We start from the raw sequence: 12961 nt of genomic DNA on the forward strand, positions 1-12961 counted from the left end.
TTGCAGAATCAAAATGGGGGCTTTACTTAGAAACCCCTCATGCCTCCCCTACGGGGTACGAACTGCTTTCCACCTCGGTCGAGAATCTCGATAACAGTCATCCAAGGCTGGTCATGGGGTGTTTGGACGACGTGAGTTTTGATTTGGACGCATTGCTGGTTGGCATAGTAGGGAGAACAGGTTGATACCAAGCCCGTGAGGCTAAGTGGAAACAATTGACTGCAGGTAGAAGTGTTAGATTTCTTTCCGCATGATCTGTGACAAAGGATTCAAACTCTTACCGATTGTCCCTGCGAATGAAGCAGTCCTCAACTAGGGGGTGGCTTCCTCTGACAATTTGTTGAAACTTGACGTCAATCTCGTCTTTGCGTCGCATATATTGCTTCTGCATCTTGCTCCAGGAGATGCAATCCGGAGTATGACGGCAGACCTCAGAGTTGGGGTGCTGCAACTTGTGAAACTGGCGATAAATGGCGTCCGGCAAGCGGTGGCCGATAATGGAGTGAATCCTGTGCTTCCACTCCGAGCAAAGATAGACGTCCTCCCGGCGTTTCACATCGGTCTTGGCTTGATAACATTGAGTCATGTGCCATCGACCCAGGACCTCCACAAGTCAGTCCTCGCGAGTGTCGTCGAGCTGATCGTGCCACTCCTTCAGGGCAGCTATGTCTCGGGTGTGATCTTGGGGCTCCTGTCTTCCAACTCGATCGTGATACCGCCGTCATTGTGGCTCTCAGAGTCGAAGAGTGGCTTTCTGAAATAATCAGTGGTTTGTTTCTGCGGTCGATCATACTTGTTTTCTTCGTTCAGCCACTTCCCACGAGCCCAAGCATTGCTGGCTCGCACGGCGGCCGTAAAGGCTTTGTGGTCCTGCATCCCGTCAGGTTTGTTGTGTAGAATTCAAGGAGATAATGTACACCAAAAGAAGAGTAACAGATGACAGTCGGTCGAAGGTTTTCAATTTTCCAAGGTGGAATATTGGCAAGAGATTTGTGGCCAGCAAGACCTTAACTAGGTGGAAACCCCCTAGACCAACCTACATCGTTCCTTCCCTCTGCTGCTTACTTGGTAAAAATCACTATATACTATCCCTCACACCGCCCCAAGATACCTCAGCCTGAGGATCGGCCCCTTTTAGGACCGACCCACCCCCTGAAGCTCCTCATTAGGGAACTGGACCTATTGAACCAACCTCCACTGCTCCCCATCATCTCTCTTCTCCTTCCCCTTAACCGGCACCCAAAGCCACAACACCTGCAAATGCCCCGGCGTGATCCCCATCTGATGGGCTCCCCAAAAGAACTGCCACACTGGCTGCACAGCTTTCGTCTTGCCCACCTCCTGAACCGAGAAACTGTCCCCGCTATCGTCATCATTTTCCGGAGCATCCGGGATGTCGTAGTAGCACCCCAGGTTCCCGTTGCAGAGGTATGGGTGTTTGAATCCTTGCTATTTCACGTACACCCAAAAATCAACATCGGTCTCCTAAAATTGAAAAAAGAGGTGACATGGTACTCACGATAGTATAATACCTCTCCCCATCAATCCCGGCCTTGGCCTCCTCGAGGCAGTGCCACGCGTACGTGTTCTTGCCGTAGTAGCTGTCCTTGTTGTTGGGCATGCTCTTGTCGTTGAACGTACAGACGCCCCTTGACGAGACGAGCATGTAGGGGTAGCTTTCCGTCCGCGTGAATGTGGCGCAGTTGGATTTGGACAGCAATCCCGACGCGGTCAGACAGCCGATGGTGTCTGTTGCCGGGTCGGCCGAGACGTAGGAGCTCGAGTTGAGGACGTGGATTTGGCCTTGGCCGACAAAGTCGTCTATTACGTTTGGGGATGCGAGTGCTGCTCCTAAGAGGAGGAAGATTGGTGATGAGGTTCTCATTGTGTTGTTGATTTGTGGTTGGGGTGAAAAAATGATTCTTGTGAAGAGGCTGTTATTGGTGAGATGCGAAAAGTGATGACGAGGCTCAAGAAAGGCGGGGGATCACATGGCCCTTTTATTCAGATCTGATCTCGAAGGATTTCTCGGCTGCGGGAGCACGAGATCATAGATCATCTATGTTGGTGCCAAAGGGAGGTGTGATTCGGACTGACAAAAACCGGGGATAATTCCTCCATGACCGTTTCCCAGTTCCCATCAATATGGGGCCAAACACAACCTCATCGCATGTGTCAGACATCTATAAGCCTTTTTCGCTCTGCTATAGCTGTAGGGAATTTTCATCACCAAACCCAGTCGCGTCCAGACTTTTCCCTTCAGCGCGACGTCAAAAGGGCCCTGAGCTAGACCCAAGAAACATTTAAAGTCGGTTCTGCCCAGTCGCCATGGTCGATCAGATATTACCTGCCAGACCTTGACAGATGCAAACTACTATGACAACCCCAGTCTTGGACATGACCATGGGCAAAAGCCGAAAGTGACCAAGTGACTAATGCATGACTGTGGTAGGTACAGGTCTACAGCAGCCGACCGTTGCGCCGCTTTTCCCCGGATCGTCGCAGTAAACGGTCCTGAAGACAGGCTGACAGCTCGAGTTGGCTGGGCCGAGCACACCTTCCCCAACGGGCCGCCCATACAAAACGACAAACACCCCAGACCCTCTTTCCGGTTGAAGTGAGCGGTTGAATGGCCGCGCTGGACGTCTTGATTAAATTAAATACACTCCAACTCTGCAGCTCGTTTATCTACAGCGAACGCGGGGTACGGTCATGTTTCCTCTTTGATGGCAGGGGTTCGATTCCTGAGCGCGGTACTTGGTTATTGCTCTCGGATTTGTCATGATTAGACGTCCAAGAAAATCTAAAGTGCTGACGTGTGTGTCCATGAAACCTCTTTTGCTCTGAAAAGCTTGTTTCCGCACCTGCTTGATTTGGGGGTTTCCTTTCAGGGGTACATTGAAGGTATAATTGACGGATTAGGGCCCTTTCCGGGAACTCGGATTCTGCTGTTGCTTTTTCTTACCAGCTTTTGACCTGCCAGATGCCCAGATGATCAGTTCCTTCTCCTTGCGGATACGTCCGAGAAGGCCTGATGCGGGCCACTCGCTCCAGCGGTCCCTTGTTGGGCCGTTGCAGGGCCGATTGGGCTGCTTCGTCATTATCAAAAACCCCGGTCCCACCGCCAGCCAACACATCGTAATAGATTCCTTCTCTCAAGGCCCATGGTGGACCAGGAAGCTTGAGGTCTTTGTAGAGGGGAAATTCGAGGCAAACCAGCTTTGCAGGTTGAGGTCCGAGCAATTCTCCCATTCGACGGCCCCAGTCTCGACGCATCTCCGGGAGGAGAGCACATAAGAACTGGCCGGTCAGCACAGACCCGAGCGGACATGGCATGCCAAAAGCAGCAGACTTACAGTGTAATCATAGATAAGATCAAAACCCTCAAAGGTCTCCCCCTCGCGCACACACTTGCCCTCCCAGTCGCGCTTGAAAAAGTCACCAGCCATAAACGTTACCTCTCCCCGCTGATCCTTCGGGTACTTTTCTCGATTCCCCTCTCCATAGTTGTGTGCAAGGGGTGCATCTAGTTGCTTCGCGGCATAAGCCCTCGCAGTCTCGACACCTGTCGGTGAGACGTCAAGCCCATACACATCGAACCCATGCAGGGCCAGCATCACGACGTCATAGCCTTTTCCGCAGCCCTACAATGATTGTTAACATCTCATGGCGCCATTCTGTGAAAGCCGAGTAAACATACCGGCACCAACGCCTTTGGCCTCCTTCGCTCACGCGACGGCCATGGAGCAGACTCGATCAAGTCAATAAGGGCAGGCGATGGCTTCCCCCTGTCCCAGAGATCGTTCTGCTGCGAGTCCCACAACGCCGACCACCCACTGGTCTGGGCGTCTCGGGTTGTGTGATTCGCCTGAAAATGCTTGATGAGCTTAGTGGGAACAAATGGTTCCCCGGAGTTTGGTGTGTTAGAAGTCATGGTTTCGATTTCTGGTTCGTGGTCAGGGCAAGCAACACAATCAAAGGCAAAGGCGCAGGACAAAAAGACAACCCCTCTCAAATTATTCACAGGTTCACCGGAATACTTGCCCAAAAGTGGAGCCTAGCAACCGTGTCATGCCAAGCTGGGTTACATAAGCCATCTCCTTCTCCCCCTTTTCTACCCCTGAGATAATTGTTAGAGTCAGTGCTAGAACAAAAAGTCAACATGGGAGGGTTGGTGCAAGATGATAGCAAGCATTATATCAGCCACGAAGATTGACGATCGCCGTACCTAGTCGATTACCGAGCCAGCAACCGAAACATGGAGAAGCTCACTGCCCCCGCATCGACAACCTCCACGCCTACTCCAAACGGAATATTGGAGACCGGCCCTTGAGGTGAAATCACTATACCAATTTAGCCTCGACCGAACTGCAGCCTCGCTCACCAGCAATTCTGTTTCGAAATCATGAAGGCCAAGCCAGACTTTGCTGCGTTCATGTCTCCACGCCCGTATGAGGCTATATATCGAAAGGCCTATTTACCTTACCACCCGGCTCAAATCCGACCATGCGGCTCTCACCCACGGCAATCTCACATCTTCACATCCCAATGTTCATAAAACACCACCCTCTCACCCATCCCACCACCATGACCCTTTCAACCACCACCGATCAACTACCAACAAACTCCCCCAGAGCATCATGGCCAAACTCACCCTCCTCACCCTCCTAGGTCTGCTGACCCCAACAGCCCTCTCCCTCCGCCCCTCCCCAGGCTGCGGCAAAACCCCCGCCCTCGTAACCTCCTCCTCCACCACCACCCCCCTCCGAATAACCTCCAACAACAAACAACGCGAATTCTTCGTTCGCCTCCCCCAAAACTACAACTCCTCGACCCCCCACCGCCTAATCTTCACCCTCCACGCCCTAGGCGGCACAGCCCAGCAAGTCATCGCCGGCCAAGGGGGCTACCTCCCCTACTACGGCCTCCCCCCCCTAGCCAACTCCTCCACCATCCCAACAGTCTTCGTAATCCCCAACGGCCTCAACAACGGCTGGCAAAACTCCAACGGCGAGGACGTCACCTTCCTCCGCTCCGTCCTCTCCACCGTCGAGTCAGACCTCTGCGTCGACCAGGACCTCCGCTTCTCCACCGGCTTCTCCTACGGCGCCGCAATGTCCTACTCGCTCGCCTGCTCGCTCGGGAGGGAGATCAGGGCCGTGGCCGCGCTGAGCGGGAACCCCCAGATCAGCGGGTGTGCCGCCGGCTCCGAGCCCGTCGCCTACTACGGCCAGCACGGGACGACGGACAACGTCTTGCCTCTGGCTCAGGCGAGGCAGATGAGGGATCGTTTCCTGAAAAATAACGGTTGCGCCGCCCAGGCTGAGCCGCCCGTCCCGGCGGCGGGAAGCCAGGGGAAGGTCAAGACGGTGTATACCGGTTGTTTGCCCGACAAGCCCGTCACGTTTGTCGTTTTTGACGGGGGCCATGTTCCCACCCCCAGGGAGACAGGCGAGAGCGAGACTTTTGCGCACAAGGAGACTTGGGAGTTCTTTAGTCAGTTTACCTGAGACCGTCAAGTGGGTAACAGCAGAGAGGTCATCAATGCATACCAAGTTTTTTAGTTTCAAGTATTTTCATGTTCTCATTACTACTCTGCTAGGAAAACGTACAAAGGCCTAAAATGAACCCATGAATCATCATCCTCAACAATCCGTCCCCACACCCTCCTGATACACACCCTTAAAACCTATCAACCCCAGTAACCCTGTTCACAGCCTCCTTCACATACCCACTAATATCGTTATCCCTCCCACAATGCTCACACTTATGCATAACCTTCCCCTGCGGCACATTTACATTGCCAGTCCCAACACCACCAACATTCCCATTGCCAGTACCCGAACTCGCAGCCCAGGCTCCAGTAGCAGCAGCAAGAGCAGGGCTCACAAACTTATTTTGCCCAGTCATATACTGCTCAGACTGCACGGGCTGCATACCCCTCGTCTTCAAGTCGCTGTTGTTGTTGTTGTTGTTGTTGTTGTTGCTGTCTCGCGGAACTGAAGATCTGTAAGCATTGGGCATCACCTCAGGGTTCATTTCCATAGAATGATCAGCAGGGCGGGAGACAGACTCTCTATACGCCTCAGGCATCACCTCGGGGCTCATTCCCTGCTGCTCATGCGGCTTGGTCACCGACTCCCGGTAGGTATCTGGCATGACTTCTGGGCTCATGCCCTTGGCCGTGCTGGGGAAAGAAGTATACCGGAGAGTGGCCGATTCGCCGGCGGCGGGGGGAGGGTTGGTAGCCTTGCCGGTCTCGGGAGCAGCGTGTACCGGAGGCGAGATAACCGTGTGGTGAGACGACGGGTGCGCGTTGGTTGGGCTGGAGGATGAGGCCGGAAGAGGCAGGTCCTTCAAATGGCTATCGCGAGTGTCTATGTTGGAAGGCTGGCTTCGGTGATGCTGGGTGAAGGGAACACCAGTCGGCCCAGTGGGTGAAGACACGTTACGGCCGGACGACTGCTGGTCATGGGTTTGGACGGTGGGCTCCGTGGCGCGACGGGAGTTGTCCTTGGGCTTAATCTTGACGCCTGAGGGTGTTCCAGAGGGCAGCTTGTTGTATGGCCCAGAGTCGGTCCTGTTCTGCGAAGGACGGCTGGACCCAGAGGCGGCAAGATCGTGTGCTCTGCTACCCTCGGTGGGGCCAGCATCTCTTTTGATACCAGATTCAGTACCGGAGGGGAGATGTTTGTACTGGCCGGAATCCTGAGTTAGATTCCCCTGGCGTGAGGTCTCAGTCGTCGAGCCGCGAGCCTTGTGTGCGGCCACGCCAGCAGCACCAGCGGCAGCGGCACCAGCGGCAGCAATGCCGGATGCATTGCCGGAAGAGAGATGGTTATAGTTGTCAGGCTCTTGATTTATCTGACCCTCGGTTGAGTGGCGAGCGGTGTTCGAGTTATCGGTAGACTGGTCACTCTTCACGCCAGATGTGGTGCCGGAAGCAAGATGGTTGTAAGCACCAGGCTCCTGCGTGATAACACCAGTCCGAGATCCATGAGGCTCGGATTGACGGGCTGAGCCTAGAGCCACACCAGACGGAGTGCTAGACGAAAGATGGTTGTAGGCAGGCTCCTGAGTGGAGGATCCTGTGTGAGTATTGTTGGACTCGGATGGATGGTTTGAGCTAAGCGGCCGACTAGAAGAGGCAAAGACATTGTAGTCACCAGGCGCGTTGGCCACTGGTCTGCTGGTATTGATGGACTCATGTACAGCTGACCCACGAGGGCTGATGTTGGTCGAGTTTGACTGGACGCCAGAGGGCAGAGTGTTGTAAACCACGTTGGTGTCTGGGTGCTGGTTGGTGGCTGTGTTTGCCGTGGTAGAGTCCCTTGATTGCCTCATAGCAAGTGGGGCACCGCTGGCGGCCGCGCCAACCACGGCAGCGGGAACCCAGCTACGAGAGCCCTTCGGATCATCGCGAGGAGGGGAGGGCGGCTCTCTAGGATGCTCAAAAGGAGTGGAGGGGTCATCATGCTTGTGGGTAGCAAGTCCGACAGGAACAGCTGTGCCGGGAACTGGGTGGGCAGGATCGTGCTTGTGAGCAAGTTCAACAGCATCGAGGCCGACGGCAGATCCAACCCCTGAGCTTCTGGGCTGCCTAACTTGAGCTGTGTTGCTGGCGGGGGCTTGCGAAGCGAGCGGCTGGTTGGGGTGAGAAGAGAATGAAGGCTTCTCCTGCCGGGTGTTTTGGTCCTCAGTGACCTTGCCGTCCTTGTCCTTCTTGTGATGCAGCAGCCCAAACGCACCGGCACCAGCAGCGGCACCAGCAGCGGCCTTGGTACTGTTGTGATTCGAGTTATCAGTGTCAGTAGGGCTATCGGAAGATGCCCTGCGGTCCTTGGGCTCGCTCCTACTTCCCTTTCTAAGGCGGTTGCGAGTCTTTGTGGTACCCGTCGTGCTTCCAACCAGAACAGGCTCTGGCTTGCGCTCAGCCTGCTGCGCGGGAGGCTCGTGGGTCGAGGTATCTTCCTGAAGCCTCTCCTCGTCCTTATGCCGGGTGAAGATGCCAAGAACCTTGTGCTTCTTCTCGCCTTGGACGGATCGGCTCCGGCTCCTGTGCTTGTCGACAGACGAGTTGCGTCTATCATCCCGCGGCTTACGCGAAAGGAGCCCGCCGGCAGCACGAGTGCCCTGATCCTCACTACTGCTCCTCAAGTGCCTAGCCTGAGTCTCGGTGTGGGAATTCTGAGCATCCTTGTCGTTCCTATTCTTGTCCGCCATGCCGTAAGCCGCGGCACCGGCACCGAGGGCAGCGGTGCCTGCAAGAGCAGCGTTGCGGCTGTTCGATGTCGACGTAGCTTCATCGTCGCGCGCGTTCTTGGGAGACGACGAAAGCGGGAATGCTCGTTGGGTGGGGGACTGTCGGCTCACGCTGATCTCACGGTCGGTCGGGCCTGAGCCAGGCGCTGCAACAAAAGCATTGTCCCGCGAGACGCTGTGGGGGAGCGAAGAAGGTGGGACATTGGACCTGTCAGTTTCAGAGAATGTCTGCTTCTGCTGCCCTTCAGGAATCTCCGAAAGGGGGGCAGGAAGCACAGTACCGCCGGGGCCGCCAGCCGTGGCATTCCTGTCGCCGGTTGTGGCAGCCTGGCTGTGGCGCCTGCTCTCTGCATCCTGGCTGCCGTGGCCGGATACTGAGTTATATACTCCAGTACCCCTGGGGAAGTCAGCGGTGCCGACGATGTGGGATGTTTCGGAAGCTGCTGACCTTTGAGGGAGATGATGGTGCTGGTCATGGTCGTCCTGCGCGCTGCCATGACCTGTCACCGTGTTATAGATACCTCCGCTGGAAGCCTTTGGGAGGTCGCCCCAGTATGGTGGGTCGGAGCGTTGCTCGTGGCTTCGACGCGGGGTTATGTCGGTGCTGTCAATCGTGTTGTGGTCACGGATGGCTGCTTCAGCCCCAGCGCCAACGGCAGCAGCACCAAGTGGCTTCTCATTGGCATTATTCCTTCGGATCGGGAACTCTTCATCACTGTTCTCTTTGGCCAACTGTCTTGGTTGTAACAATCCATCATCTGCTGGCTGGGAGGTCTGGTAGGGTCCAACATCGTCTCGGACGTAGGTGCCCCCACCAACTGCTTCTGATGGTCCAACCCAGCGGTCATTGTTGCCCTTGGCTGGTTGGATGGTCTCGGACTCGGTAAAGTTGACACCGGAATCGGTATGAGCGTGGCCGCGGGAATCGGTCGCCTTGGGGAGCTTGTTGAGCTCACGGTGGTGGTGACCTTGGTCTTGCTCTTCCGGGTACTGCCGGGGCTGCTGCACAGGTTCGTCGGCTGGAGTGGGTGGGATCGAGGAGGGGAAGGCCCCGGGAATGTGCTGCGCCGCCATGTTCGTCAAGGGTCGAGAGGAGGTTGTCAATCAAATTTGCACGAGGTGGTCAACGTCGTCACAAGATGCAGTCCGTGAGCAAAGTCTGAGGGAAGAGTAAGGCATGTACCACAAGGTACAGATGTGGGAGAGAGACGAGTAGTAATTATGCAGTCTATTTGATGTGCGTAGGAGTCAATCTGGGCCGGGTTGGGCCGGGCAGAGCTACGTCAACGGGGTCTCTTGATGTGGAATTTCCTCGATTCCCTTCAGGCTTCATTGAGGGACCGTCGATCTTGACATCATCGGCTTGTGGAATCGTGGGGATTGACCAATGGCGTGTTGTAGAAAAAGCGGGCTCCCGCCCTGCCGGTCACGCCTTGACGCCTGGCTTGGCACGCTGCTCCAACTGTGGAAGCGGGTGCGTCACTGGCGCTGTGAAACAAAAGATATTACCCTGATTATCAAACCTTGGAAATGCTCTCGTGCGTCAGAGCTGAGAAGAGCCATCATCGATTGGACGCCCGCTGCCGGCGTAACCGCGTGAGTGGTCTGTTTGGATGTATCGAGATGGTTGATTTTAACTCCGTGAGATGGGCTTGGCACCTGGATATCAGGGGAACCCTAACCCTTTCACTTTACATGTAGGCGTTGACATCGACAACAATCAACAAACGTAACTGATTAAGATTCACATACTTTAGCATCAACAGTAAGCCATTCTGACAATCCCTCGTCGTCCGAACTATCATAATTGCTCAGTGCGAACAAGAAACTCCCGTGACCACCCGCCTCCGACATAATGCTCGCCAGCAACCGATCACGGCTCTCTGTCATTACCGCTGACTCAATGCCGTCTCCACCTACACCACTTGAACCTCCGACACAAAAGCTAGAACTACACTCAGAAATTGACATTGTTTCCCTGTAAATTCTTTCTCTGGTTCTCGAGGATCCAGGTTTCAGCCCGGCAACCTGGCGTGTGCTCTCTGTCCGCTTGCTGTCCTCCCGGCCCAGGACAATACGGATCTCCTTGACATTTTCCGGAGTATCAACATCCATAGGTGTATCCAGCTCCTTCGGCTCCGAGTCTCTGCTCTTCCCCGTCACCCCAGTCGTGCTCGACAACCTCGATCTCCTCCTCCCTCTCCTCCCTCGTAGCTTCGATCGGCAAAATGCCACTTCCGTACTCGTACACGTCGTATACCCTCTGGTTTGGCTCTCTCCGCATTCCTCTCCCTGTTTCTCCTCGTCTTCTTGCTCGTGCCGGCGATGGTAGATACGCTTCGGGTCCATGTAGTCAGGCGAGAACATAACTCTTCTGTAGGACGATGGCGAGTTAGACTGGTCATTGTTACTAGTGGGAACGGAAGAAAAAGGGTCTTCCTCTTCTGGTACTGGGCGAGGTGGTCTTTCCCTAGAGTTTGTTGGCGGCGGCTGTGCCACCTGCCTCGTGGGCTGAGCTTGGGGTGTAGGTTGCGGAGGTGGTGCTACACCTGCTCCGATACCTACTCCGACTCCAACGGCGGTGCTGGAACCGGCGCTCACTGTCGGTGCACCGCCCGCTTCAAGGGAGGCTTGATACTCTTGAGGGGACTGGAGGCGCCGGATGAAGCCGTACTTTGCAATCTTTAGGCATGATCAGTATCCTCAGCTGAGGTACCATCACAATGTCCAACATGGTGTCTAGAAGAGAGAGAGGAGACGTACCTGATCCTCAGCTTCACTCTGCAAATCTCTTGTCTCGTACTTGGGCCAGACGATCTTGCTTGTGCAGCAAGAGACGCAAAACTCGGTCCTGTCAGGGCAGAGCGGTTTCCCAGAGTCGTTCCGTGCTCTAATCTCAGGCGGCTGTGATGTCGATCGGAACATTCCCATGAAGCCCCAACCTATCTCTCTCAAGCGGACTTCAACATCGAAATCAAAGTGAAGGTATCTTCTGAGTTCCCTAAGTCCATCCTCATTTCTCCAGCCCTTCTTGTTAACTTTCAAGATACTATCAATCAAAGCCGCGTCGACTTCCCGATTGACGGTGACCGGACAGGTCATGTTCTCGTAAATCTCTGGTGTCCACAAGTGTAATTGGGCTTCTGTCTGTCCTGACCAGTGGGCTGCTCGGTTGTAGGGCCATGTCCGAGAACTGCGGTGTCGGCACTCGCGATGCCTTCGACAGAAACAGCCGCTGACGTGGGAAGATGAGACGCGAAATGAGGACTCGGATGGCTCTGGAACTGGGCAGGCAAACGGGAGGCCGAGCAGCGAGGTTATAGTTGGCCGGTAGGAGTCGCGACAGTCGGATCGAGGCTGGGGGTAAGTTTCGTAGGTGAGGGACTTGCGCCAGCTCCGAAGCTTGCGCTCGTAGGTGACCTTGCTGGCATGCTGAGCATGGGCCGTGAAAGCTGGGAGGGGGTGTCCGACACCTGTGGCGGTGACTCCGGCTGTCAAGTCGGTTGATACGCCGCTTTCATTGCGCATGGCGATGTCCGAAACAACATCATCGCCCTTGGGCAGAACGTCATGGCGCTCGCCGCTGCGGTAGAGATAGCGAACGTTGACCGAGTCGAAGATGCGGTTGTGCCGTTGGAGTCTAGTTGTGTCAGTAAATTTCGGTCAATCTGAATCTCAAAGCAGTGCCATACTCTCCGGTCGATCGATTGATGTTGAACTGCAGCTTGAAACTGACAATGATTCGATAGACAGGTCTTGCGCTGGGATCTCCACAATTGTAGGTGCCAGATCGCTCAATCCGCATCACGGGTTCCAGCACGCTGACAGAGGCATAGACGCCCTTTCCCCCTTGGATATTCTCTTCGAGAGTGACTGGATGAATATGTGAAAGGAGAATGGGCGGCTGCTGAGGTGGCTGGGCTGGTCGAGAAGCGGGAGGAGGGCCACTGGCTGGCGGTTGTTCTGGGTCAGGGCAGGCATACTGGCGCTCTGGAGACCTCTTGCACGACCTGCGTCGCCGTCTCGATCTCTCGTTGCGACGGTAGCGATAAGACTCGTAGTTCTCGGACATTCGAAATCAGATCACTGTTGGACGTGATGGCTGCATTCATGATGGAGAAATCAGAAGAGTATATGGGCGGTAAAGGCCGGTTAGGTAGGGGGTGGTTCATGGTTTTTATTCTCTATTTGGCAGCGACTGGACGATATCTGGTGGCCAAGGAACATGTCGACTGAGGGTTGAGAAAATCACCAGGCGAGAGTAGCCAAACTTTATGACAGACAGCGTGTGTTGTTTAATTTTAGCTAGCATCAAAAGTCAAAATTACCTGACTGGAGGTCGGTTCGTTTCCCGTATAGCCGCGGGTAATTTGCAGCCAAGACGTTGAAGAACCGGGCCCCGATGCCTCGTGAGTCGTGATGCACGCCATCGACGAACACCCAAGAGTCCATGACAGGCGCCAATGCTTGAGCAACCTAATTTTGACGACCGACCGTTGAAAAATAGCAGGTGCAGGGCTGGTAAGGCTAGTAGGGTCGGTGATAATGCAGCCCTGTGATTCTTGGCAAATTCGGCGTCGCCTGACCCTTATACCCATGAGAGCTGGGCGATGTTTTAGGGCTGGTGTTGACGACGAGGAATGTTTCGTGCCGCCAGCATGAACAGCTATTCAACATTTGGCCGACATCATCACACCCT

General features: G+C 54.9%; 6 protein-coding genes across 6 annotated transcripts; 1 reads left to right on the forward strand and 5 right to left on the reverse strand.

Moving 5' to 3' along the window:
- Positions 1–26: 26 nt before the first annotated feature.
- QC764_0074800 (uncharacterized protein) lies at positions 27–586 on the reverse strand (the record flags this gene model as incomplete). The annotated part of the gene is made up of 2 exons (XM_062940690.1): positions 27–219; positions 282–586. 2 exons carry the CDS (start codon positions 584–586, stop codon positions 27–29), a joined length of 498 nt encoding a protein of 165 aa, XP_062798601.1.
- A 593-nt stretch (positions 587–1179) lies between these two features.
- Positions 1180–1885, reverse strand: QC764_501020 (uncharacterized protein; the record flags this gene model as incomplete). The annotated part of the gene is made up of 2 exons (XM_062947367.1): positions 1180–1449; positions 1520–1885. 2 exons carry the CDS (start codon positions 1883–1885, stop codon positions 1180–1182), a joined length of 636 nt encoding a protein of 211 aa, XP_062798602.1.
- A 1076-nt stretch (positions 1886–2961) lies between these two features.
- Positions 2962–4713, reverse strand: QC764_501010 (uncharacterized protein; the record flags this gene model as incomplete). The annotated part of the gene is made up of 3 exons (XM_062947366.1): positions 3701–4713; positions 3357–3644; positions 2962–3300 (listed from the first exon to the last, which is right to left on the reverse strand). The coding sequence occupies exons 1-3, from the start codon at positions 3932–3934 to the stop codon at positions 2962–2964; spliced, it is 861 nt and encodes a 286-aa protein (XP_062798603.1). The 5' UTR covers positions 3935–4713.
- Positions 4452–5510, forward strand: QC764_501000 (uncharacterized protein; the record flags this gene model as incomplete). The annotated part of the gene is made up of 1 exon (XM_062947365.1): positions 4452–5510. The coding sequence occupies one exon, from the start codon at positions 4452–4454 to the stop codon at positions 5508–5510; it is 1059 nt and encodes a 352-aa protein (XP_062798604.1).
- Positions 5511–5549: 39 nt separating this feature from the next.
- On the reverse strand, positions 5550–9540 carry QC764_500980 (uncharacterized protein). The gene is made up of 2 exons (XM_062947364.1): positions 8711–9540; positions 5550–8659 (listed from the first exon to the last, which is right to left on the reverse strand). The coding sequence occupies exons 1-2, from the start codon at positions 9334–9336 to the stop codon at positions 5683–5685; spliced, it is 3603 nt and encodes a 1200-aa protein (XP_062798605.1). The 5' UTR covers positions 9337–9540; the 3' UTR covers positions 5550–5682.
- Positions 9541–9972: 432 nt separating this feature from the next.
- Positions 9973–12639, reverse strand: QC764_500975 (uncharacterized protein). Its single transcript, XM_062947363.1, has 3 exons — positions 11955–12639; positions 11026–11902; positions 9973–10944 (listed from the first exon to the last, which is right to left on the reverse strand). Exons 1-3 carry the CDS (start codon positions 12332–12334, stop codon positions 10000–10002), a joined length of 2202 nt encoding a protein of 733 aa, XP_062798606.1. The 5' UTR covers positions 12335–12639; the 3' UTR covers positions 9973–9999.
- Positions 12640–12961: the final 322 nt, after the last annotated feature.

Source organism: Podospora pseudoanserina, chromosome 5 (genome assembly GCF_035222485.1).
Source record: "Podospora pseudoanserina strain CBS 124.78 chromosome 5, whole genome shotgun sequence".
Classification (NCBI taxonomy): Eukaryota; Fungi; Ascomycota; class Sordariomycetes; order Sordariales; family Podosporaceae; genus Podospora; species Podospora pseudoanserina.